At 43.0% G+C, this 24,036-nt stretch overlaps 1 protein-coding gene across 1 annotated transcript in view; it reads left to right on the top strand.

The window, feature by feature from the left end:
* Positions 1-15,275, top strand: part of LOC124116584 (probable 39S ribosomal protein L23, mitochondrial) — a 39,408-nt gene extending 24,133 nt beyond the window's left edge. The window contains exons 4-5 of the mRNA XM_046477976.2: positions 12,590-12,666; positions 14,969-15,275. Of these exons, the coding sequence (XP_046333932.2) occupies positions 12,590-12,666; positions 14,969-15,124 (233 nt within the window). The 3' untranslated portion in view covers positions 15,125-15,275. The remainder of the gene's footprint in view (positions 1-12,589; positions 12,667-14,968) is intronic.
* Positions 15,276-24,036: the final 8,761 nt, after the last annotated feature.

Below are 24,036 nucleotides of genomic sequence, written 5' to 3'. Positions count from 1 at the left end.
CTTATGTGGTGTGGGACTATGATCGATTCTTGCATTGGGAAGTAAAATATCGCGATCCACCGATGCATGGGTGTATTGTCCCACCACTATTCAGATCCCTGATCGGTTGAGGGATCCATTCTTGTTCTCCCTGTTCTTTATGTTGTTTGTGTTGATGAGATATGGCTGCAATAACTAAAGAAAGATAACTCTTCAACATCACAACAACTGAAGTGAAGCATGCTGGGATTGACGTCACACCGATTCTTGTTGGACGGCCTATGTGGACAAGTGGATAGAATATGTGGTTTGTTGTTTAACGCCGCACTCAGCAATATTCCAGCTATATAACGGCGGTCTGTTTATAATCGAGTCTGGACCAGACAATCCAGTGATTAATATCATGAGCATCAATCCACGCAATTGGGATCGATGACATGCACCAACCAAGTCAGCGAGCCTGACCACCCAATCCTGTTAGTTGCCTTTTACGACAAGCATTGTCGCCTTTTACGGCAAGCATGGGTTGCTGAAGACCTGTTCTACCCCGGATCTTCACGGGTCAATAGAACATGTGCATGGAGAGCAGATGGTTGGTGGTTCAATCCCCACCCGCTTCATAGCAAAATGCCCTGCACTCAGCATTGAAAGGGAAAACTGTTAACTGTTCTGAAGCATTGTTTCTAAACCCACAAGCTTATTCCACGAGGGAAGTTTCTGCTCCAGTGACCACACTGCAGGTGTAGTCTTATCACATGACCAGACTTTTCTCTTGTTTGTAAGCAAACCCACTTATTCTGACGTAAAAACAGATGGGCCTAATGCAAAATGATATACTACTACAACCAAACTATGGAATATGTACGAGCTTTCGAAAGAAATAGCAACACAAATTCCAAACAAGAGACAATTCCCATAAAGTATGTATGGTAAAACCCTGCCACATTTTCATTCGGGACGGCAACAAAGCGATTGCTGTTCTATGGCTGGAATATTGCTGATGTTATATGGCGAGGATATTGCTACTGTGATATGGCAAGATATTGCTGTTGTTATATGCAGGGATGAGAATCTTCCGCGGATCCGTGAATTTCCGCTAATTTTAGTCACCACAGATTTGTTAAAGATAAGGCGGGAATATTGCTGTTGAGGTATGGCTGGAAAATTGCTGCTGTTATATGGGGAGAATATTGCTGTTGAGGTATGGCTGGAATATTGCTGCTGTTATAAAGGGAGAATATTGCTGTTGAGGTATGGCTGGAAAATTGCTGCTGTTATATGGGGAGAATATTGCTGTTGAGGTATGGCTGGAATATTGCTGCTGTTATATGGGGAGAATATTGCAACTGTGATATGGCAAGATATTGCTGCTGTTATATGCAGGGATGAGAATCTTCCGCGGATCTGCGAATTTCCGCGAATTTTAGTCACCATAGATTTGTTATAGATATTGCTGGAATATTGCTGTTGAGGTATGGCTGGAATATTGCTGCTGTTATATGGGGAGAATATTGCAACTGTGATATGGCAAGATATTGCTGCTGTTATATGCAGGGATGAGAATCTTCCGCGGATCTGCAAATTTCCGCGAATTTTAGTCACCACAGATTTGTTATAGATATGGCTGGAATATTGCTGTTGAGGTATCGCTGGAATATTGCTGCTGTTATATGGCAAAAATATTGCTGCTGTTATATGGGGAGAATATTGCTGTTGAGGTATGGCTGGAATATTGCTGCTGTTATATGGGGAGAATATTGCTGCTGTTATTTGGCTTGAATATTGCTGTTGAGGTATGGCTGGTATATTGCTGCTGTTTTTTTGCAAGAATATTGCTGCTGTTATATGGGGAGAATATTGCTGTTGAGGTATGGCTGGAATATTGCTGTTATATGGGGAGAATATTGCTGCTGTTATATGGGGAGAATATTGCTGTTGAGGTGTGGCTGGAATATTGCTGCTGTTATATGGCGAGAATATTTCTGCTGTGATTTGGCTAAAATATTGCTGCTGTTATATGGCGAGAATATTTCTGCTGTGATGTGGCTGGAATATTGCTGCTGTGACATGGCGAGAATACTGTTATAGCGTAATACATGATTCACTCAATTTCACCCTTAGTTTTTAAATAAAATTGTAAAACATTGTTTTTCAAAATGTTTGAGGGGATTTATTTTGTTAAAAATAGTGTTGTATGCAGAAATAACAAAAATATTAAATAAAATACAGATGAAATAAGAGAAATTTGTTAATTCAAGTGAAGTTGTCCCAATGACTAACAAATCATTTTCTGTGTGCCCCAATGTACCCTGGTTGAGGTGCCCAGCACGTCATGGCTGGGTTTGAGGCGATCAGGTGAAGACATCCATCAGGCTCCTGACTGATTGTGTGCATCGTACCTCCATGATGTGCCCCAATGTACCCTGGTTGAGACAGGTGCCCAGCACGTCATGGCTGGGTTAAGGAGGTGATCAGGTGAAGACATCCATCAGGCTCCTGACTGATTGTGTGCATCGTACCTCCATGATGTGCCCCAATGTACCCTGGTTGAGACAGGTGCCCAGCACGTCGTGGCTGGGTTTAGGAGGTGATCAGGTGAAGACATCCATCAGGCTCCTGACTGATTGTGTGCATCGTACCTCCATGATGTGCCCCAATGTACCCTGGTTGAGACAGGTGCCCAGCACGTCGTGGCTGGGCTTAGGAGGTGATCAGGTCAAGACATCCATCAGGCTCCTGACTGATTGTGTGCATCGTACCTCCATGATGTGCCCCAATGTACCCTGGTTGAGACAGGTGCCCAGCACGTCATGGCTGGGTTTAGGAGGTGATCAGGTCAAGACATCCATCAGGCTCCTGACTGATTGTGTGCATCGTACCTCCATGATGTGCCCCAATGTACCCTGGTTGAGACAGGTGCCCAGCACGTCATGGCTGGGTTTAGGAGGTGATCAGGTGAAGACATCCATCAGGCTCCTGACTGATTGTGTGCATCGTACCTCCATGATGTGCCCCAATGTACCCTGGTTGAGACAGGTGCCCAGCACGTCATGGCTGGGTTTAGGAGGTGATCAGGTGAAGACATCCATCAGGCTCCTGACTGATTGTGTGCATCGTACCTCCATGATGTGCCCCAATGTACCCTGGTTGAGACAGGTGCCCAGCACGTCATGGCTGGGTTAAGGAGGTGATCAGGTGAAGACATCCATCAGGCTCCTGACTGATTGTGTGCATCGTACCTCCATGATGTGCCCCAATGTACCCTGGTTGAGACAGGTGCCCAGCACGTCATGGCTGGGTTTAGGAGGTGATCAGGTCAAGACATCCATCAGGCTCCTGACTGATTGTGTGCATCGTACCTCCATGATGTGCCCCAATGTACCCTGGTTGAGACAGGTGCCCAGCACGTCATGGCTGGGTTTGAGGTGATCAGGTGAAGACATCCATCAGGCTCCTGACTGATTGTGTGCATCGTACCTCCATGATGTGCCCCATTGTACCCTGGTTGAGACAGGTGCCCAGCACGTCATGGCTGGGTTTAGGAGGTGATCAGGTGAAGACATCCATCAGGCTCCTGACTGATTGTGTGCATCGTACCTCCATGATGTGCCCCAATGTACCCTGGTTGAGACAGGTGCCCAGCACGTCATGGCTGGGTTTAGGAGGTGATCAGGTGAAGACATCCATCAGGCTCCTGACTGATTGTGTGCATCGTACCTCCATGAAGTGCCCCAATGTACCCTGGTTGAGACAGGTGCCCAGCACGTCATGGCTGGGTTTAGGAGGTGATCAGGTGAAGACATCCATCAGGCTCCTGACTGATTGTGTGCATCGTACCTCCATGATGTGCCCCAATGTACCCTGGTTGAGACAGGTGCCCAGCACGTCGTGGCTGGGTTTAGGAGGTGATCAGGTGAAGACATCCATCAGGCTCCTGACTGATTGTGTGCATCGTACCTCCATGATGTGCCCAAATGTACCCTGGTTGAGACAGGTACCCAGCACGTCATGGCTGGGTTAAGGAGGTGATCAGGTGAAGACATCCATCAGGCTCCTGACTGATTGTGTGCATCGTACCTCCATGATGTGCCCCAATGTACTCTGGTTGAGACAGGTGCCCAGCACGTCATGGCTGGGCTTAGGAGGTGATCAGGTCAAGACATCCATCAGGCTCCTGACTGATTGTGTGCATCGTACCTCCATGATGTGCCCCAATGTACCCTGGTTGAGACAGGTACCCAGCACGTCATGGCTGGGTTAAGGAGGTGATCAGGTGAAGACATCCATCAGGCTCCTGACTGATTGTGTGCATCGTACCTCCATGATGTGCCCCAATGTACCCTGGTTGAGACAGGTGCCCAGCACGTCATGGCTGGGCTTAGGAGGTGATCAGGTGAAGACATCCATCAGGCTCCTGACTGATTGTGTGCATCGTACCTCCATGATGTGCCCCAATGTACCCTGGTTGAGACAGGTGCCCAGCACGTCATGGCTGGGCTTAGGAGGTGATCAGGTGAAGACATCCATCAGGCTCCTGACTGATTGTGTGCATCGTACCTCCATGATGTGCCCCAATGTACCCTGGTTGAGACAGGTGCCCAGCACGTCATGGCTGGGCTTAGGAGGTGATCAGGTGAAGACATCCATCAGGCTCCTGACTGATTGTGTGCATCGTACCTCCATGATGTGCCCCAATGTACCCTGGTTGAGACAGGTGCCCAGCACGTCATGGCTGGGCTTAGGAGGTGATCAGGTGAAGACATCCATCAGGCTCCTGACTGATTGTGTGCAACGTACCTCCATGATGTGCCCCAATGTACCCTGGTTGAGACAGGTGCCCAGCACGTCATGGCTGGGTTAAGGAGGTGATCAGGTGAAGACATCCATCAGGCTCCTGACTGATTGTGTGCATCGTACCTCCATGATGTGCCCCAATGTACCCGGGTTGAGACAGATGCCCAGCACGTCATGGCTGGGTTAAGGAGGTGATCAGGTGAAGACATCCATCGGGCTCCTGGATGATTGTGTGCATCGTACCTCCATGATGTGCCCCAATGTACCCTGGTTGAGACAGGTACCCAGCACGTCATGGCTGGGCTTAGGAGGTGATCAGGTCAAGACATCCATCAGGCTCCTGACTGATTGTGTGCATCGTACCTCCATGATGTGCCCCAATGTACCCTGGTTGAGACAGGTGCCCAGCACGTCATGGCTGGGTTTAGGAGGTGATCAGGTCAAGACATCCATCAGGCTCCTGACTGATTGTGTGCATCGTACCTCCATGATGTGCCCCAATGTACCCTGGTTGAGACAGGTGCCCAGCACGTCATGGCTGGGTTTAGGAGGTGATCAGGTGAAGACATCCATCAGGCTCCTGACTGATTGTGTGCATCGTACCTCCATGATGTGCCCCAATGTACCCTGGTTGAGACAGGTGCCCAGCACGTCATGGCTGGGTTAAGGAGGTGATCAGGTCAAGACATCCATCAGGCTCCTGACTGATTGTGTGCATCGTACCTCCATGATGTGCCCCAATGTACCCTGGTTGAGACAGGTACCCAGCACGTCATGGCTGGGTTAAGGAGGTGATCAGGTGAAGACATCCATCAGGCTCCTGACTGATTGTGTGCATCGTACCTCCATGATGTGCCCCAATGTACCCTGGTTGAGACAGGTACCCAGCACGTCATGGCTGGGTTAAGGAGGTGATCAGGTCAAGACATCCATCAGGCTCCTGACTGATTGTGTGCATCGTACCTCCATGATGTGCCCCAATGTACCCTGGTTGAGACAGGTACCCAGCACGTCATGGCTGGGTTTAGGAGGTGATCAGGTGAAGACATCCATCAGGCTCCTGACTGATTGTGTGCATCGTACCTCCATGATGTGCCCCAATGTACCCTGGTTGAGACAGGTACCCAGCACGTCATGGCTGGGTTAAGGAGGTGATCAGGTCAAGACATCCATCAGGCTCCTGACTGATTGTGTGCATCGTACCTCCATGATGTGCCCCAATGTACCCTGGTTGAGACAGGTGCCCAGCACGTCATGGCTGGGCTTAGGAGGTGATCAGGTGAAGACATCCATCAGGCTCCTGACTGATTGTGTGCATCGTACCTCCATGATGTGCCCCAATGTACCCTGGTTGAGACAGGTGCCCAGCACGTCATGGCTGGGTTTGAGGTGATCAGGTGAAGACATCCATCAGGCTCCTGACTGATTGTGTGCATCGTACCTCCATGATGTGCCCCAATGTACCCTGGTTGAGACAGGTGCCCAGCACGTCATGGCTGGGCTTAGGAGGTGATCAGGTGAAGACATCCATCAGGCTCCTGACTGATTGTGTGCATCGTACCTCCATGATGTGCCCAAATGTACCCTGGTTGAGACAGGTGCCCAGCACGTCATGGCTGGGTTTCAGGAGGTGATCAGGTGAAGACATCCATCAGGCTCCTGACTGATTGTGTGCATCGTACCTCCATGATGTGCCCCAATGTACCCTGGTTGAGACAGGTGCCCAGCACGTCATGGCTGGGCTTAGGAGGTGATCAGGTGAAGACATCCATCAGGCTCCTGACTGATTGTGTGCATCGTACCTCCATGATGTGCCCCAATGTACCCTGGTTGAGACAGGTGCCCAGCACGTCATGGCTGGGTTTAGGAGGTGATCAGGTCAAGACATCCATCAGGCTCCTGACTGATTGTGTGCATCGTACCTCCATGATGTGCCCCAATGTACCCTGGTGGAGACAGGTGCCCAGCACGTCATGGCTGGGTTTAGGAGGTGATCAGGTGAAGACATCCATCAGGCTCCTGACTGATTGTGTGCATCGTACCTCCATGATGTGCCCCAATGTACCCTGGTTGAGACAGGTGCCCAGCACGTCATGGCTGGGTTTAGGAGGTGATCAGGTGAAGACATCCATCAGGCTCCTGACTGATTGTGTGCATCGTACCTCCATGATGTGCCCCAATGTACCCTGGTTGAGACAGGTGCCCAGCACGTCATGGCTGGGTTTAGGAGGTGATCAGGTCAAGACATCCATCAGGCTCCTGACTGATTGTGTGCATCGTACCTCCATGATGTGCCCCAATGTACCCTGGTTGAGACAGGTGCCCAGCACGTCATGGCTGGGTTTAGGAGGTGATCAGGTCAAGACATCCATCAGGCTCCTGACTGATTGTGTGCATCGTACCTCCATGATGTGCCCCAATGTACCCTGGTTGAGACAGGTGCCCAGCACGTCATGGCTGGGTTTAGGAGGTGATCAGGTGAAGACATCCATCAGGCTCCTGACTGATTGTGTGCATCGTACCTCCATGATGTGCCCCAATGTACCCTGGTTGAGACAGGTGCCCAGCACGTCATGGCTGGGCTTAGGAGGTGATCAGGTGAAGACATCCATCAGGCTCCTGACTGATTGTGTGCATCGTACCTCCATGATGTGCCCCAATGTACCCTGGTTGAGACAGGTGCCCAGCACGTCATGGCTGGGTTTAGGAGGTGATCAGGTGAAGACATCCATCAGGCTCCTGACTGATTGTGTGCATCGTACCTCCATGATGTGCCCCAATGTACCCTGGTTGAGACAGGTGCCCAGCACGTCATGGCTGGGTTAAGGAGGTGATCAGGTCAAGACATCCATCAGGCTCCTGACTGATTGTGTGCATCGTACCTCCATGATGTGCCCCAATGTACCCTGGTTGAGACAGGTGCCCAGCACGTCATGGCTGGGTTAAGGAGGTGATCAGGTGAAGACATCCATCAGGCTCCTGGCTGATTGTGTGCATCGTACCTCCATGATGTGGATACTTGCTCGTGTTTTCAGTCTTTGGTTTGCCTGGTCTAGACTCGATTATTGACATGCCGCCTTGATAGAATATTGAATATTATATATTGCTAAAAGTGTCTTTAATCAACATTCACTCATTTCTGAATAAGACCCTTGAAGATACAGAGTAGAATAGGTCTTCAGCAACCTACGCTTGCCATAACAGGCGACTATGCTTGTGGTAAGAGGCGACTATGCTTGTCATAAGAGGCAACTAACGGGATCGGGTGGTCAGGCTCGCTGACTTGGTTGAGGCATATCATTGTATCCCAATTGTGTGGACTGATGCTCATGATGTCAGTCACTGGATTGTCTGGTCCAGACTCTCGGTTATTTACTGACCTCCGTCAGTATATATATATAATTTCTGAGGTCTGTGTATGGACTCATGGAAAAAAACCAGATTTTCAAATTTGAGTTTCCATTCCACATTTGTGGAATCATCATATCTGTATACCCTTTAATATGGCGTCCCCAGATGCCATCAAGACCACTCTGCCCACCACTCTGCCTCCCACAGCATCAGTGTACCCATCCACCAATCAATGGCTGGTTATGTAAGGATGGCAGCGAGTTCAGTCGAGTCAATACGTTGTATAATTCACGACATGGAAATGACGAGCTGGGACCTAAGTAGGCAAGGGATGGACTGGTTCACCGGGCGCCCACATATTGATCTCGGGCGCTCGAGAAAGTGCAATCACTGGTTGTGTTGTCACAGATGAGGAGCGCCTCAGTGCGTGGCGTTGATGGTGGTTCACAACAATAGATACAGGACAACAAACACTGCTTACAGAGAATGGCTTGTGCAAACTTCTGATTTTAGTCTATATGTTTTGGATTGTGAACAAGACAAATCACTAGATGTTATTTGTTAGGGGATAAATAGATTTTTAGAAATAATGCTGAGTCATACATGGTTTTAAAAATAGAAAATTATGATTTTGTCAAGTATGCATTTTACATCATATGATATTGAAGATAATTAATATTTATGAAAATCATGATATACTATGTTATTAAGAAACTTAGGATATTGATGATTAGTGACAATGTAAAAATGAATGATTATGATGTATAACTTGTGTAAGGCTTGTATGGATTGATCAATCTCTGTGTACACAACAAACCACTGGTCAGGACAGACAAGGGTACAGGTGTTAATGGTTTTTAGGAGAAAATGAGTTTGTCACCTGGATCAGGTAGATTGGGTTGGCGCTCACTCGTTACTGTCATGCAATAATGAGAAGTTTCATATACGTTCTCTGTTTTCAATTTAGAGCTAGGTTACCTGTAGATTAAATTGTGAATTTTAGAAAATTTTCATATTGATCATAGCATGTATTTTAAGCCTTGATAGTAGGGCTGGGATGAGTCCAAATTTACTACCTGGGTACCCTACCCCCCTATTACCCGACCCTACCTGGGTACCCCACCCCCCTATTACCCGACCATACCGGGTACCAACTGTAGGTCTCTTGGATAGGTACAAAATGTCTGATAGGGAAATGTTTGACCATACTCCTGTCAAAATGTATTTAGATACACATATAAACTGATCTGGTCATGCATACACTGAAGTTGACTGAAGTTTTATCATTATGCAAACATATAAAGTCAGAAGGAATGTGTGCATAGTCGGAAAGAAATGTGAACATTTAATTTTTGTCATTAAACAATATAATCATGTGACTAACCAAAGGTCCAGGTAGTCCTGTGGGTACCCGGGTCTTACTCAGGAACCACCCGACCCGAATACCTGAGTTTCCCGTCCCAGCCCCACTTGATAGCCATTTTGAAGAGGCGACTAACAGGATCGGGTGATCAGGCTCGCTGGATTGTCTGGTCCAAACTCGATTATTTACAGACTGCCGTCATATAGCCATGCATATAGCTGGAATATTGCTGAGTGCAGCATTAAACAACAAACAAACAAACAAACAAACAAACAAACAAACAAACAAACAAAACAGATGTTTAAAAGAAATTGTTCATGCCAAAAACAGCTATGAAAGTAGTTATCTTTGTTACTATTTTTTTTTACAATTTGTGACTGTTATCCCCAAAATGAAAAACTATCTTCAACATCCAGTAGCAATATTCAAGCCATGATGACATACACTCATCCAGGTTAAACATTACGACCGCCGGATCCTCAGCAGTCTTCCCTTGGACACACAGATCTATTCTACCCCAGAAGGTGTGAGAGTGTGATGGTGCTGGGTGTGCCTCACAGTCAGATATCTGACATGTATCGGACTAACATGTCGCCAGTCTACAGTCAGGTATCTGACATGTATCGGACTAACATGTCGCCAGTCTACAGTCAGGTATCTGACATGTATCGGACTAACATGTCGCCAGTCTACAGTCAGGTATCTGACATGTATCGGACTAACATGTCGCCAGTCTACAGTCAGGTATCTGACATGTATCGGACTAACATGTCGCCAGTCTACAGTCAGGTATCTGACATGTATCGGACTAATATGTCGCCAGTCTACAGTCAGGTATCTGACATGTATCAGACTAACATGTCGCCAGTCTACAGTCAGGTATCTGACATGTATCGGACTAATATGTCGCCAGTCTGTAGTCAGGTATCTGACATGTATCGGACTATCATGTCGCCAGTCTACAGTCAGGTATCTGACATGTATCAGACTAATATGTCGCCAGTCTGTAGTCAGGTATCTGATGTTTATCACACTAACATGTCGCCAGTCTGTAGTCAGGTATCTGATGTTTATCAGACTAATATGTCGCCAGTCTGTAGTCAGGTATCTGATGTTTATCACACTAACATGTCGCCAGTCTGTAGTCAGGTATCTGATGTTTATCAGACTAATATGTCGCCAGTCTGTAGTCAGGTATCTGATGTTTATCACACTAACATGTCGCCAGTCTGTAGTCAGGTATCTGATGTTTATCACTCTAATATGTCGCCAGTCTGTAGTCAGGTATCTGATGTTTATCAGACTAACATGTCGCCAGTCTGTAGTCAGGTATCTGACATGTATCAGACCAACATGTCGCCAGTCTGTAGTGAGGTATCTGATGTTTATCAGACTAACATGTCGCCAGTCTGTAGTCAGGTATCTGACATGTATCAGACCAACATGTCGCCAGTCTGTAGTCAGGTATCTGATGTTTATCAGACCAACATGTCACCAGTCTGTAGTCAGGTATCTGATGTTTATCAGACCAACATGTCGCCAGTCTGTAGTCAGGTATCTGATGTTTATCAGACTAACATGTCGCCAGTCTGTAGTCAGGTATCTGACATGTATCAGACCAACATGTCGCCAGTCTGTAGTCAGGTATCTGATGTTTATCAGACCAACATGTCACCAGTCTGTAGTCAGGTATCTGATGTTTATCACACTAACATGTCACCAGTCTGTAGTCAGGTATCTGATGTTTATCAGACTAACATGTCGCCAGTCTGTAGTCAGGTATCTGATGTTTATCAGACTAACATGTCGCCAGTCTGTAGTCAGGTATCTGATGTTTATCACACTAACATGTCGCCAGTCTGTAGTCAGGTATCTGACATGTATCAGACCAACATGTCGCCAGTCTGTAGTCAGGTATCTGATGTTTATCACACTAACATGTCACCAGTCTGTAGTCAGGTATCTGATGTTTATCAGACTAACATGTCGCCAGTCTGTAGTCAGGTATCTGATGTTTATCAGACTAACATGTCGCCAGTCTGTAGTCAGGTATCTGATGTTTATCAGACTAACATGTCGCCAGTCTGTAGTCAGGTATCTGATGTTTATCAGACTAACATGTCGCCAGTCTGTAGTCAGGTATCTGATGTTTATCAGACTAACATGTCGCCAGTCTGTAGTCAGGTATCTGATGTTTATCACACTAACATGTCGCCAGTCTACAGTCAGATATCTGACATGTATCGGACTAACATGTCACCAGTCTACAGTCAGATATCTGACATGTATCGGACTAACATGTCGCCAGTCTACAGTCAGATATCTGACATGTATCAGACTAATATGTCGCCAGTCTACAGTCAGGTATCTGATGTTTATCAGACCAACATGTCGCCAGTCTACAGTCAGGTATCTGATGTTTATCAGACCAACATGTCGCCAGTCTACAGTCAGGTATCTGATGTTTATCAGACCAACATGTCGCCAGTCTACAGTCAGGTATCTGATGTTTATCAGACCAACATGTCGCCAGTCTACAGTCAGGTATCTGATGTTTATCAGACCAACATGTCGCCAGTCTACAGTCAGGTATCTGATGTTTATCAGACCAACATGTCGCCAGTCTACAGTCAGGTATCTGACATGTATCGGACTAACATGTCGCCAGTCTACAGTCAGGTATCTGATGTTTATCAGACCAACATGTCGCCAGTCTACAGTCAGGTATCTGATGTTTATCAGACCAACATGTCGCCAGTCTACAGTCAGGTATCTGATGTTTATCAGACCAACATGTCGCCAGTCTACAGTCAGGTATCTGATGTTTATCAGACCAACATGTCGCCAGTCTACAGTCAGGTATCTGATGTTTATCAGACCAACATGTCGCCAGTCTACAGTCAGGTATCTGATGTTTATCAGACCAACATGTCGCCAGTCTACAGTCAGGTATCTGATGTTTATCAGACCAACATGTCGCCAGTCTACAGTCAGGTATCTGATGTTTATCAGACCAACATGTCGCCAGTCTACAGTCAGGTATCTGATGTTTATCAGACTAACATGTCGCCAGTCTGTCAAGTGTTTGGTTTTCTTGTACAGGAGAGGACATCAAGCACCCGGCCAAGGGCACCGTCGTGGCCCGGGAGGAGGACAGTAAGGTGGCCTATGTTCAGCTGGTGAGTGCAGTCCTACATACAAATTAGAACAAGCATGAAATACTCATTTTCCTGTCAATATGACATGTCTGGTTGTGTGCAAGGCAAGAAATATTGTATGGTTTTCAAGATCTGCTCCGCGAACAAGCACTACCACCATTTTCAGTCTGAGTCTCGAAATAATTTTTTCAAAAATCACCATTTCTCCACTAGACCTATCTATGTGCCATGTTTGGTTAAGATATCTCTTGCGTTTTTTTAGTTCTGCTCCAGAAACAAAACGTGACGGACTGAAAATGATAAAAATATACTGAAAATTGCTTGTATTTTTCCATCAATGCAATGAATGTGTTCACCACACATATATTGTACCAATTACTGCTTTTAACGGCAAAACCATAGGTTACATCAGGTTTCATGATAGGACAAACACTCACTGCATTATATTCAGCTCCAGGTTTTGAAAAACTAAATAATAATTATGTTCTGAAAGTACTTTTTCTATTTTACTTTCTATTCCCACTTACTGACCAAGACTTTTTACATTCTGTAAACATGATATATGTTTGCCATGTTAGTGGAGTCAAATGATTGTCCGATCTTTTGGATTCGAGTCATTTCGAAAAACCCTTGTTTGTGAACTTTATATGAATTTTGATCCAGCAGTCAATGATTTAACATAGCAGTGATAACCAAGGTATGTCACAATCTCCACTGAAATGAGCAATCCATCATGGAATGTAGTCCTGCTTGTCCATCCGGGGTAGAATAGGTCTTCAGCAACCCATGCTTGCCATAATAGGCGACTATGCTTCTCGTAAAAGGCGACTAACAGGATCGGGTGGTCAGGCTCGCTGACTTGGTTGATGCGCGTCATCGTATCCCGATTACGTGGATCGATGCTCATGATATCAATCACTGGATTGACTCGTCCAGACTCGATTATTTATAGACCACTGTCATATAGCTGGAATATTGCTGAGTGCGGCGTTAAACAACAAACAAACCAAACCAAAACCTGCTTGTCTAACATAGAAGTACCAGTATATTTTTACAGACCGCCGTCATATAGCTTGAATATTGCCGTGCGCGGCAATAAATAGCAAAAACACAACAACATATTTTCATTATTTGTCTGGTTTCCATAGCTGAATAGCCTGAACAAGCCCTATGCATGTTACATCTTAGCAACCAGGAAGGAAGTCATTTCATAATCTGGTCCACCCCAGTTATTCTCAGTTTTAGAAAAGTTTTATCCAGCACAGCCTACAATAGATGTGATTGACCTAGCATATGGTCCCTACTGAGATTTTCCTTGTAAATTCATGTTTCCACATCAAAACAACACTGACCCCTGGAAGCCAGTCAAGGTCATCTTGCTTCTGGGGTAAGAGCATCAGTGCTGGGTTGGGTGCTGTAATCAAGTCCATTGTTATTCCCAGTCAGTGTAATTACAGGGATATTGTTCCTGTGGATGACCAGTAGGAGGATGTGATGGTCACTTAGTGTCTTCTGTGTGCCGAGATATCATGATGGTGACCGCCTGTACAGCGAACAGGGGCCAATCCATTTTAGGTCAAAGGGGGTCGGAGGAGGAGGTCGTCAGATTTAATATTCTTAACTTCAGTGGGTGCTTCAAGTTTATATACTACTCCACTTTTGAGAGGAATATTTTTATCTTTTCATGATACACAAAACTATTTTTTATGTCAAGTGAATATTTAAATATACTGAACAAAACAAGTTAGGGATCATGAATATTTTTCAGGATATTTACATGAAATTGGGCTCAGTTTTCACTACAAATTTAATATCCCCACAAACCTTTCATAATCCCTAACATTTTTTCTTCAGTATGTTTGACATAACTGATTTTCCTGATAAAAAATTGAGTCATATACATTAGATATTAGAATGAGTTGTGGAATATTACACTTTGAATTGTTAGCTGCAGTGAGTGTGTTTTGGGATGGTCAACTCTTCAGTGAGGGTGGGGGGTAGGGGGTTGTCACACGAGACACAGATGGCAGCAGATACTGGTCGATTTGTCATATTTTCGATAATGCAAAGATATTATTATATTTTTAAAAATTTAGTCCCACTTTAACCACTTGAGTAAGCATTCAAAAAGAACATTTTTTTATATTTTTTTGAATATTGTGCGCACAGAAGCACAATGCGCAACTCCTCTAGGGGATTCAGTATTTTTAAAGTATTATGCGCAATAGAAAACTGCATTGTATCCCTTAAGCGAATTCAGATATAGGAACAAGTGATAAAAATCTAATTGAATTATCTCTTAAAAATGTTTTATCTCTTACAGGGAGATGGTCACACATTTGACTTCCCGGACCTCTTTGTGGATGCGAAGCCCCCGACCGAGAAAGAAGTGGATGAGTTTAAGAAGACTAAACGAGATCAACAAGTAGCCGAGCGGAAGTACTGGGACAGGGCCAGTTTACCCCCTTGGTTCAGATAATTGACTGAACCGGATGTGTGTGTGTGTGTGTTCATAGATGACTGTGTAGAGAGTGCGGCAGAGACTGAAGATTCTCAATCTTTGCAGCATATTTCCTTATATTGTCTCCTGCATTTATCATTATTGTAAATAATACATTCTATAAACAGAATTATGATGTTGTTATTGTGTACTGTGAAACTTGGTGAATTCATCTTAACCGTTTCAGGTTTAGTGACAATTAATTGTTAATACAATCATATCCATTTTCTTTCCATAAGAAAGAACAGAACACACATCAGGATTTTCTTCCTTTGAAGGTACTTGGGATCTTCCTTTGTAGGTACCTGTACTTGGGATCTTCCTTTGTAGGTACCGGTACTTGGGATCTTCCTTTGAAGGTACTTGGGATCTTCCTTTGCAGGTACTTGGGATCTTCCTTTGTAGGTACTTGGGATCTTCCTTTGAAGGTACTTGGGATCTTCCTTTGTAGGTACTTGGGATCTTCCTTTGTAGGTACTTGGAATCTTCCTTTGTAGGTACTTGGGATCTTCCTTTGTAGTTACTTGGGATCTTCCTTTGTAGGTACTTGGGATCTTCCTTTGAAGGTACTTGGGATCTTCCTTTGTAGGTACTTGGGATCTTCCTTTGTAGGTACTTGGGATCTTCCTTTGAAGGTACTTGGGATCTTCCTTTGTAGGTACCGGTACTTGGGATCTTCCTTTGTAGGTACTTGGGATCTTCCTTTGAAGGTACTTGGGATCTTCCTTTGTAGGTACCGGTACTTGGGATCTTCCTTTGTAGGTACCGGTACTTGGTATCTTCCTTTGTAGGTACCTGTAATTGGGATCTTCCTTTGTAGGCTAATGAAATGAGGCCATGCACAAATCATGGGAGTCCATTCACCCTGCTTTACCTGACATTGAAGCTAGATGGCCACAAGACATGGCAGATGCTGCACAAGAAATATTGCCAATGTGATCTGAGCGCTCATTTTTCTGAGCAATGGTTTCCTTGACGCTGGTACAAGGCCATGGCTTGATTTGTTAGTTACAAATACCTATTACACAACGAATCTTCCCTATGTATTCAAGGTTGATGGAGGAACGTAGTGCATGTAAGTACTGATGTCGGAGTTGAGAAGTATACCCTCAAACAAGGACGGAGTATGTAAAGGGAGATAACTGCTCCAACATGACACAACACTGATGACTTTCAAGATGTTTATTTAATGTCATCAACATTATCACACAAAAATAGCTGGTATTATTCGGCTCATGATGTAGCATCTGTTTGTCTCATGCATAAACCAAATGTTGTATTTTGCATAAAATCACAGTTTATTTACAAAATAAATAATGTACAAAATGACCCTACTCAGGACAGTCTCCAGTACCGTCTCCTGTTGTTGTCTAACGTGTCACGCCTCTACACTCCACACGCGTTGGGATAGCTGAAGATGAGGTCAAAGCTGGATAAACATGTTTACAATAAACAAGGAATACCTGATATAGGGAAGGCTACCAGGAAAGGGACCACATGGTCGATCACTTTAGGAGATATCATCAATTGAATGACTAATTTTTGAGTGCTAAATGAGTGAAAAAAACAATTAACAAGGCACTACATCGTTGTTTTAAAGTCATTCAGTTCATTTTTTGGGTTATTTTGGAGGCATGATATTGTCGATTATGAATCCAAGCTTACGTCGGTACCGACCATGTGGCCCCTTTACTGGTAGCTTTGCCCTATTGATATTAATCACATACGTTCAGTTCCTGAATCCCTCAGTAACTAGAGTGTGTTATAATGTCAGTTCCTCACCCAGATTCACCCAACACTGAGCCATGGTCTCCATACCTGTGTTTCGTGGTTTCACAAAGATGGTAAAAGTCCAACACTTGTGTCACACTTTAGGCCTATCTTCTTGCACTCCACTGACACACCATGACAACTGAAATACTGTTAAAAAAATGAAAACCAACTCACTCCATTCCAAGGAGTAAATTGGATCTAATTCTATCAAAACATTTGTAACCATTTCACACACAAACATGTTCTGAAATCTGATATGTTAGTTCTGTGAATGCCGCCCTGTGCATCTAAACCAACCCTAGTGATTCTTCAGTGGGATTATATAATAGAAATAGGCACTTGTATGATTCAAAAGCTACAGTAACTGGCACTCAATCATTGTGATAACCAACTTTTATTTTATTAATATCATACAGGTATTAGCAAGATTTACTTATGTTACTGGGACCTGCCCATAATTGTTATCTCTGCAATGTGAAACTTCTCCAAAAAATATAAAGTTCTAAATTTCTTGCTTCAAGATGAAGCACATGGTCACAGGGATATATCAAGGTGTTCCCCAAGGCCAATATTTGGCCCAGACCTGCACCAATTGTCGGTGAACTTTCCACAATTGTAATCTTACAAATCAAGTTATCTATCATTTATTATAATATTTTGAATATTATATATCAGTTTTGAAAATGTGATTTGTATTTCACTGACAAGGCCAGCAAAGCTATAAAAGCTGTAATAATATCTTACACAATGACTTGTAATGAAATGCTAAGAATAATCTCCATTTGAATTTTGGACAAAATTCGTTTTTCTTTAACAGATATGCCTGCCTTGGACATTTAATTAAAATTCACTATAAATCCCTGAGTATCAATTCAAATAAATCCCCTTCCCTGTGCCAGATGTCCATTATAACTATCATTGCAATATGTCTTAAATACAAGCAATATAGTTAGTTCCCCTGGCGTTGCAAACCTCACCTTCACCTATCACACACGTTCTATAAATACATGCTGCAGAGCTGACATCCTGCCTCAGACAAGTGAGAAGTCTACAAAAATAAATACAAGGAAAATCCCAAACTCCACAGAAACTCGTAACTGAAAGACTCTCCTCGGGGTCTATCAATGATTGGTAGCTGTATCATTGTAGTTCAAGGCAATAAATATTGGCACATTTAATACATCACAAAAGCAAAATCTCCATTTTGAAATACTTTTCATTTTGCAAATGAAAAGTATGTTTTTTAAACTATGAAAATGGACTATGAACTATGATGAGTGGTGATTTGAATAAAAACCTTATGGATCAAAGTGTGATCCCAAATGCATTTGGTAACTAGAATTTCAGCATATTTAAAAGATATAGACTTTTTTTAATGGATCTTAACTCCGCTATTTACTATGTTGTGGTGATCAGAGGACACCTGCATAGGAGGTTTTGACAGGTAAACTTTGACTGCCCAATTTAAAAGAAGGATGCGCAGTTTCCTAAACGATTCAGCTTCATTTCTTTTTTTGTAGAAAATTAATGAAAACCCCCACAGAACAAATATTCCTTTTATGGTACTCCCTCTGGGGTGTGGAAGCTATGGCGCTCAGAAACAACAAGATGTTTGAGAGAGTGAATGAGTGTGTTTGGTTTAATGCCGCTTTTAACAGTATTCCAGTTATATCACAGCGTGTCAGCTTAATGTGGGAGGAAAGCCCGAAGTGATGCAGGTCTTAGACGTTTACCACTTCGGTGAAACCCATGAGCACGGGTATGGTGCTGACAAACCTAGAAACATAATCGGGGCGAACCGGGATTCGAACCCACAATCATAGGTTTCTGGCTTGCCCAAGGGACGCAACTCTGCACAGCGAATTGCGGCACCTTAGACGACTGGGCCACCCGTGCCCCCACAAGAGGTTTGAAATGTCCACCACAAATCTATGGCACAGCCCTGTTACTACATAAGGAACTTGTCACTTCAGTTCATTTTCAACATACAGAAATCAGATATGCTGATCTGAATGCTTCACACCCTCCTCACAAGAATTCAGCCTTGATGCTGATTGGCTGACTGGAAAGTCGACCTGACACGACCTCCGGTGGAAGTGTACTCAGCTTTTCACTCAGACAGCTATCATATCGGAGTTAAAGATCTGATTTTAATGAGATTGAGAGTGAGTTAAGTCCCACCCAGAGTTCCTAACCCATTACCAAGTTGCAGCGTGCTGTGAGATGTACCTTCATCACTAATCTTATTACAAGGAATATATGATCACAACTACAACAATGTAACTAAATAACTCATGTTTGGCAATTGATTCCGTTGTCATACCTATACAAAATTAATATTACACTGCAGAAACATAAATAACAATAATACATCATAAACGGATGCTGATCCCGATGACAGATTATGTTTCCGATTGTAATATGTCATGTCAACTATCCATCTCTTAAACAAAAAAAAATAGAAAAAATGTTTTTATTATCAGGACATTTAAAGTATGCCTTCTGAACAACTAATTTCTAAGGCAATCAAAATAAATCTTGTTCCAATATTATTGTAAACGTCAAAGAGTTATCTTTCCTTGTCACGTTTTCTGCGATACTACCTTATGAGGTGATATAAGCACAAAACCATCAGAGATATAGAAAAAGATTCTGATGAGAAACATTCTATTTTTTGGCCTTATTTTCAGCACCTTTCATTGAACCTCAAAAGGGCTTGGGACTCTGGAAAGCTTTAGTCATTTCATTAACTACTGGTAATGATAACTACAAGGTGAATATCCAATATAATTCCCTATTTGAAAATAACATTCCAATTCTGTCGTAAACCTTACTGTGTATAACACGTGATACTGTACCAATATTATCATGATTATACAGCTAACCTAAACATGTAGTATTAATATAATGATATATGCAAATATTATTCCACACGACAACACCTTGTCTATTTCCTAAGAATGTTCACTGAAACAATGATAACTGTTTTACATATGTACTCCAACACAGCACAATGTACAGAGTGTGGCCATTCATTCAATGCCTTGGTGTCTATTTTATCTCAAGAAAAACATTACCGTATTCGACGTAATAAGTGCCCTGCTCTAATAAGCGCCCATGGCAATATTTGCTAATATATATTGGCTAGTGAACAATCCCAATTAGCACCCCTTCCAATTGATCAATGTACGCAAGACTTTTTTTATTCGTCTATAATACGCAGCCATGTGTTATATGCACCCTTAATTATGGGTAATTGAATTCTGGAAAATATATCTGTCGTATATAAACATTTCAGGCTGTCAGCATAAACCACGAAATTTACGATCTATCAACTCTGCTTTATTTCACCAAAATAATATTCCAATTAGAGCCCCCTATTTAAAATTTTGAGAGCGCCCTGGGCGCTTATTACGTCGAATACGGTCCTTTCAAAAATATTTTCAAAACTGACCATGCAGTGCCTGAACCTCATTGTGTGTGTAGTTTGTTTAATGTCACACTAAATATTTCAACTATATGACAGCAGCCTGTAAATAAATCAGTCTGGACAAGACAATCCAGTGATTGATACAGTGAGCAACGATCCATACCATCCAAGTACGATGAGATCATCCGCCAAGGACCACGTCTGAGAACCTGATTCATTTGGTTGCCTCTTACGAGCATAGGTTGTTGGGGGCCTATTCTAATCCAGCATCCCCACGGGGCTAAACCTCATTGTCATGCAAGGATCAAACCAGCATTTGTGTGTTGGTTGCCGAACTCCAGAATGCAATATTCCAGCAATATGATGGAGGCATGTAAATAACCTAGCCTTGACCAGACAATCCAGTGACTGATATCAGTAATGATCCACATAGTCAGAGCATGAGTGAGTGAGGTTCTATGCCGCTTTTAGCAATATTCAAGCAATATCACGGCAAGGGACACCACAAATGGGCTTCCCACATTATACCCATGTGGGGAATCGAACCTGGGTCTTCGGCGTGACGAGCGAACGCTTTAACCACTAGGCTACCCAACCGCCCCAAGTCAGAGCATGAAGACATGCAATCAACCAATCACTGATCAGACCAGCCGTTGCTGAGGACCACTTCTCCCCTGGAAAGCCTACAGGGACCTAGTGGTCTTCAAAGAAGCCTGTCCAACACTAGTTATGCCGGCAGCATTGTGTCAAGGTAGTGTTGATCAAGGCTGGCATTTAATCAAGGAGTTATGGTGTTACTAATACCACTCCAACTCTGGAACCCATCACACTCACATTATAGTGCCATCACTTGGCGGCAACACTTTGTTTCAGTTTATGAATTCAACTGACCAATGTCAAAAGCGGCAATGAAATTAAAATACTGTACTCGACGTAATAAGCGCCCAAGGCGATATTTGCTGATGTATTTGCTAGTGAACAATCCCGACTGATCAATGTACACAAGACTTATTTATTCCTGTATAATACGCACTCATGTGTTATATGCATCCTTAATTATGGGCAATTAAATTCTGGAAAATATATCTGTCGTGTATAATGTATCATTTCAGGCTGTCAGCATAAACCACGAAATTTACGATCTTTCACAATGTTTTTTCTCACCAAAATTATATTCTAATAAGAGCCCTCTATTTCTAGTTTTGAGAGCACCCTGGGACGCTTATTACGTCGAATGCGGTACATCAAAATTACCTATTTAAATTTTCTGATTGCTCATCTCCACAATGAAAAGAGAGATACACCTACAAATATCTTTAGGCACACAATTGTTTCATTTCTATTTTGACAGGTCAGCAAACATCTGTAAACCATATGATAAAATAGGTGTGGCCTGAGACTTGTACATTCATACAGCATCCACGAGGCCTAACAGAACCAGGCCTTGCCTGTCTGTGATTGCTCCTTCTGTGACTCACTGTCAGTTCCTGGACTCAAACCAACTTTCGTCAGTTGTAGTTGTGGGGATGAAGCCTTCTAAGACTCGGAAGTCCAAGAACTATGACCTCGCACACGACTCCCATGGACACCCCGTAACTCCACTGAACCAGCCCACGACAAGGGAAGAACTGAGATAGGAATGTCTTGGCGCAGTAAGAGACTCTGTTTAATACACAAGTAGACTGGTCCCATGGCAATTTAAACACCTGAAACCTTTATGAAGGATATGAAAGGACTGTTCAAAGGTTCTATGTCTGAAAAAAACTTAATTCAAGTTTTGAGCCCCCCTCCCAATCCTGAGTTTAGTAACCTCTTATGTCTTTTGATGTGCATTCTAATTTTTTGCCCTGCTTTTTCAGAACGTTTATCAACCGAAGTTTATTTACTCTATTAGCTACAACAACGTTAGAAGGTTGCAACAAACGGAGACATCTGATTGGCTAAGGTTTGGAATGTACCACTTCCGTGTAATTCCCATTCTATTTTTAGTAATTCAAGTCATGCCATGAATTATCAGACCTGACTTAGTCAATAAGCGTATCTGTCGAATAACATATGATCGCTACTCAGCCAATAAATATGGCAGACATCTTTGCATTATATAATACACGTCAATATAGGCTGTACATGGTATGGTTCAGTAGGGTTAGGAGATACCCATTACACATTCTCTATCAATAGTATTACCCGCAAGTTTCATGACTAACACAGTATTGAATTCCTCCTTGTAAGGATTTGTTCTCAAATGAAAATCATAACAAAGTTTAAAATAACTGCAGAACAATAACAATATGTCCTCCTAATGCTCATATACAGACTAAACTGGGAAAAGAAACAGACTTGGATAATAACAGCCATCACGCTACATGCACAGGAAATGGGTTTATGAACTTCTATGAATTCTCTATTGCACAACTCACGGAGATCGTATGTTTCAGTCATTATTTGCTTTACAACAATATTGCGTATCACGGAAAACATAAAATCAAGTTACAAGTACAAAGTCTAATATGACTTCATAGTTTAAAGCATTAAGAGAAATATGAAATGAAAGTCTCTTCCATTTTAAATATTTAAAACATAAATAATCTTATTTACATCCTAAAGTTTAACTTAATTTTCAAACATATCTACATCTCTTACTGTTCAAAAACAGCATCAATTTCCAGACTTTAGTACAAGTCCGTATTTTGTTTCTGAAAATGCTTTTGTTTTGGCATGGTTAGAAAGTCTTTGAATAACGTTATACATTATTAACATTATCAGACCTAGAAACAAGTAGTTATACATATCCAGCAGATTCAAGAAGTACCGTATTCAACGTCATAAGCGCCCCGCTCTAATAAGCGCCCACGGCAATATTTGCTAATATTTGGGCTCGGAACAATCCCAATTAGCACCCTTGCTGATTGATCAATGTACACAATACTTATTTATTCGCGTATAATATGCACTCGTGTGTTATATGCACCCTTAATTATGGGCAATTAAATTCTGGAAAAATATATCTGTCGTATATAAACATTTCAGGCTGTCAGCATAAACCACGAAATTTATCTTTCAACTCTGTTTTTATAATAACATTCTAATAAGAGCCCCCTTTTTCTAATTTTGAGAGCGCCCTGGGCGCTTATTATATCGAATACGGTATTACCAAATATATGAAACGATTCAATGAAACGGATGCCCCACGATACGTAGCCTTGGATACGATACATGATACAAAGGACCTGTACCAGCATACATGACGATATGACATGCAACTTTACTTCAAAGAAAGAATATCTTGCTACCCAAGCTGTGTTCTGTATATAAACACGACGCAAGCTGTGTTCTGTATATAAACTTGACGTCCTAGAGAAGGAATTGAAAAATCTTCGTCAGTTGTGATTATCAGTGATGGCTGAAGCGAATGACATGAACCGGTCAAGTGACTTTATTTTAGATTAAAAAAACATAATTCAGTTTATGGCCTATGTGTTCTTATTCTGTGTATCGAGATACATATTGTATCATGACCAGCGCATATAGATATGTATTGTATCATGACCAGTGTATCGAGGTATGTATTGTATCATGACCAGTGTATCGAGATATGCATCGTATCAAAGTCTTCCCCATCACTGCATCCCTGTCATATACTCAAAGTAAACGTCATCAGGTTCTAATCAGCAAATCATGAAAATAT

This window comes from Haliotis rufescens, unplaced genomic scaffold (assembly GCF_023055435.1).
Source record: "Haliotis rufescens isolate VD_foot unplaced genomic scaffold, xgHalRufe1.0.p SCAF_5, whole genome shotgun sequence".
Classification (NCBI taxonomy): Eukaryota; Metazoa; Mollusca; class Gastropoda; order Lepetellida; family Haliotidae; genus Haliotis; species Haliotis rufescens.
The sequence above is the reverse complement of the archived record's forward strand: the minus strand, read 5'-3'. Positions and strand labels throughout refer to the sequence as shown.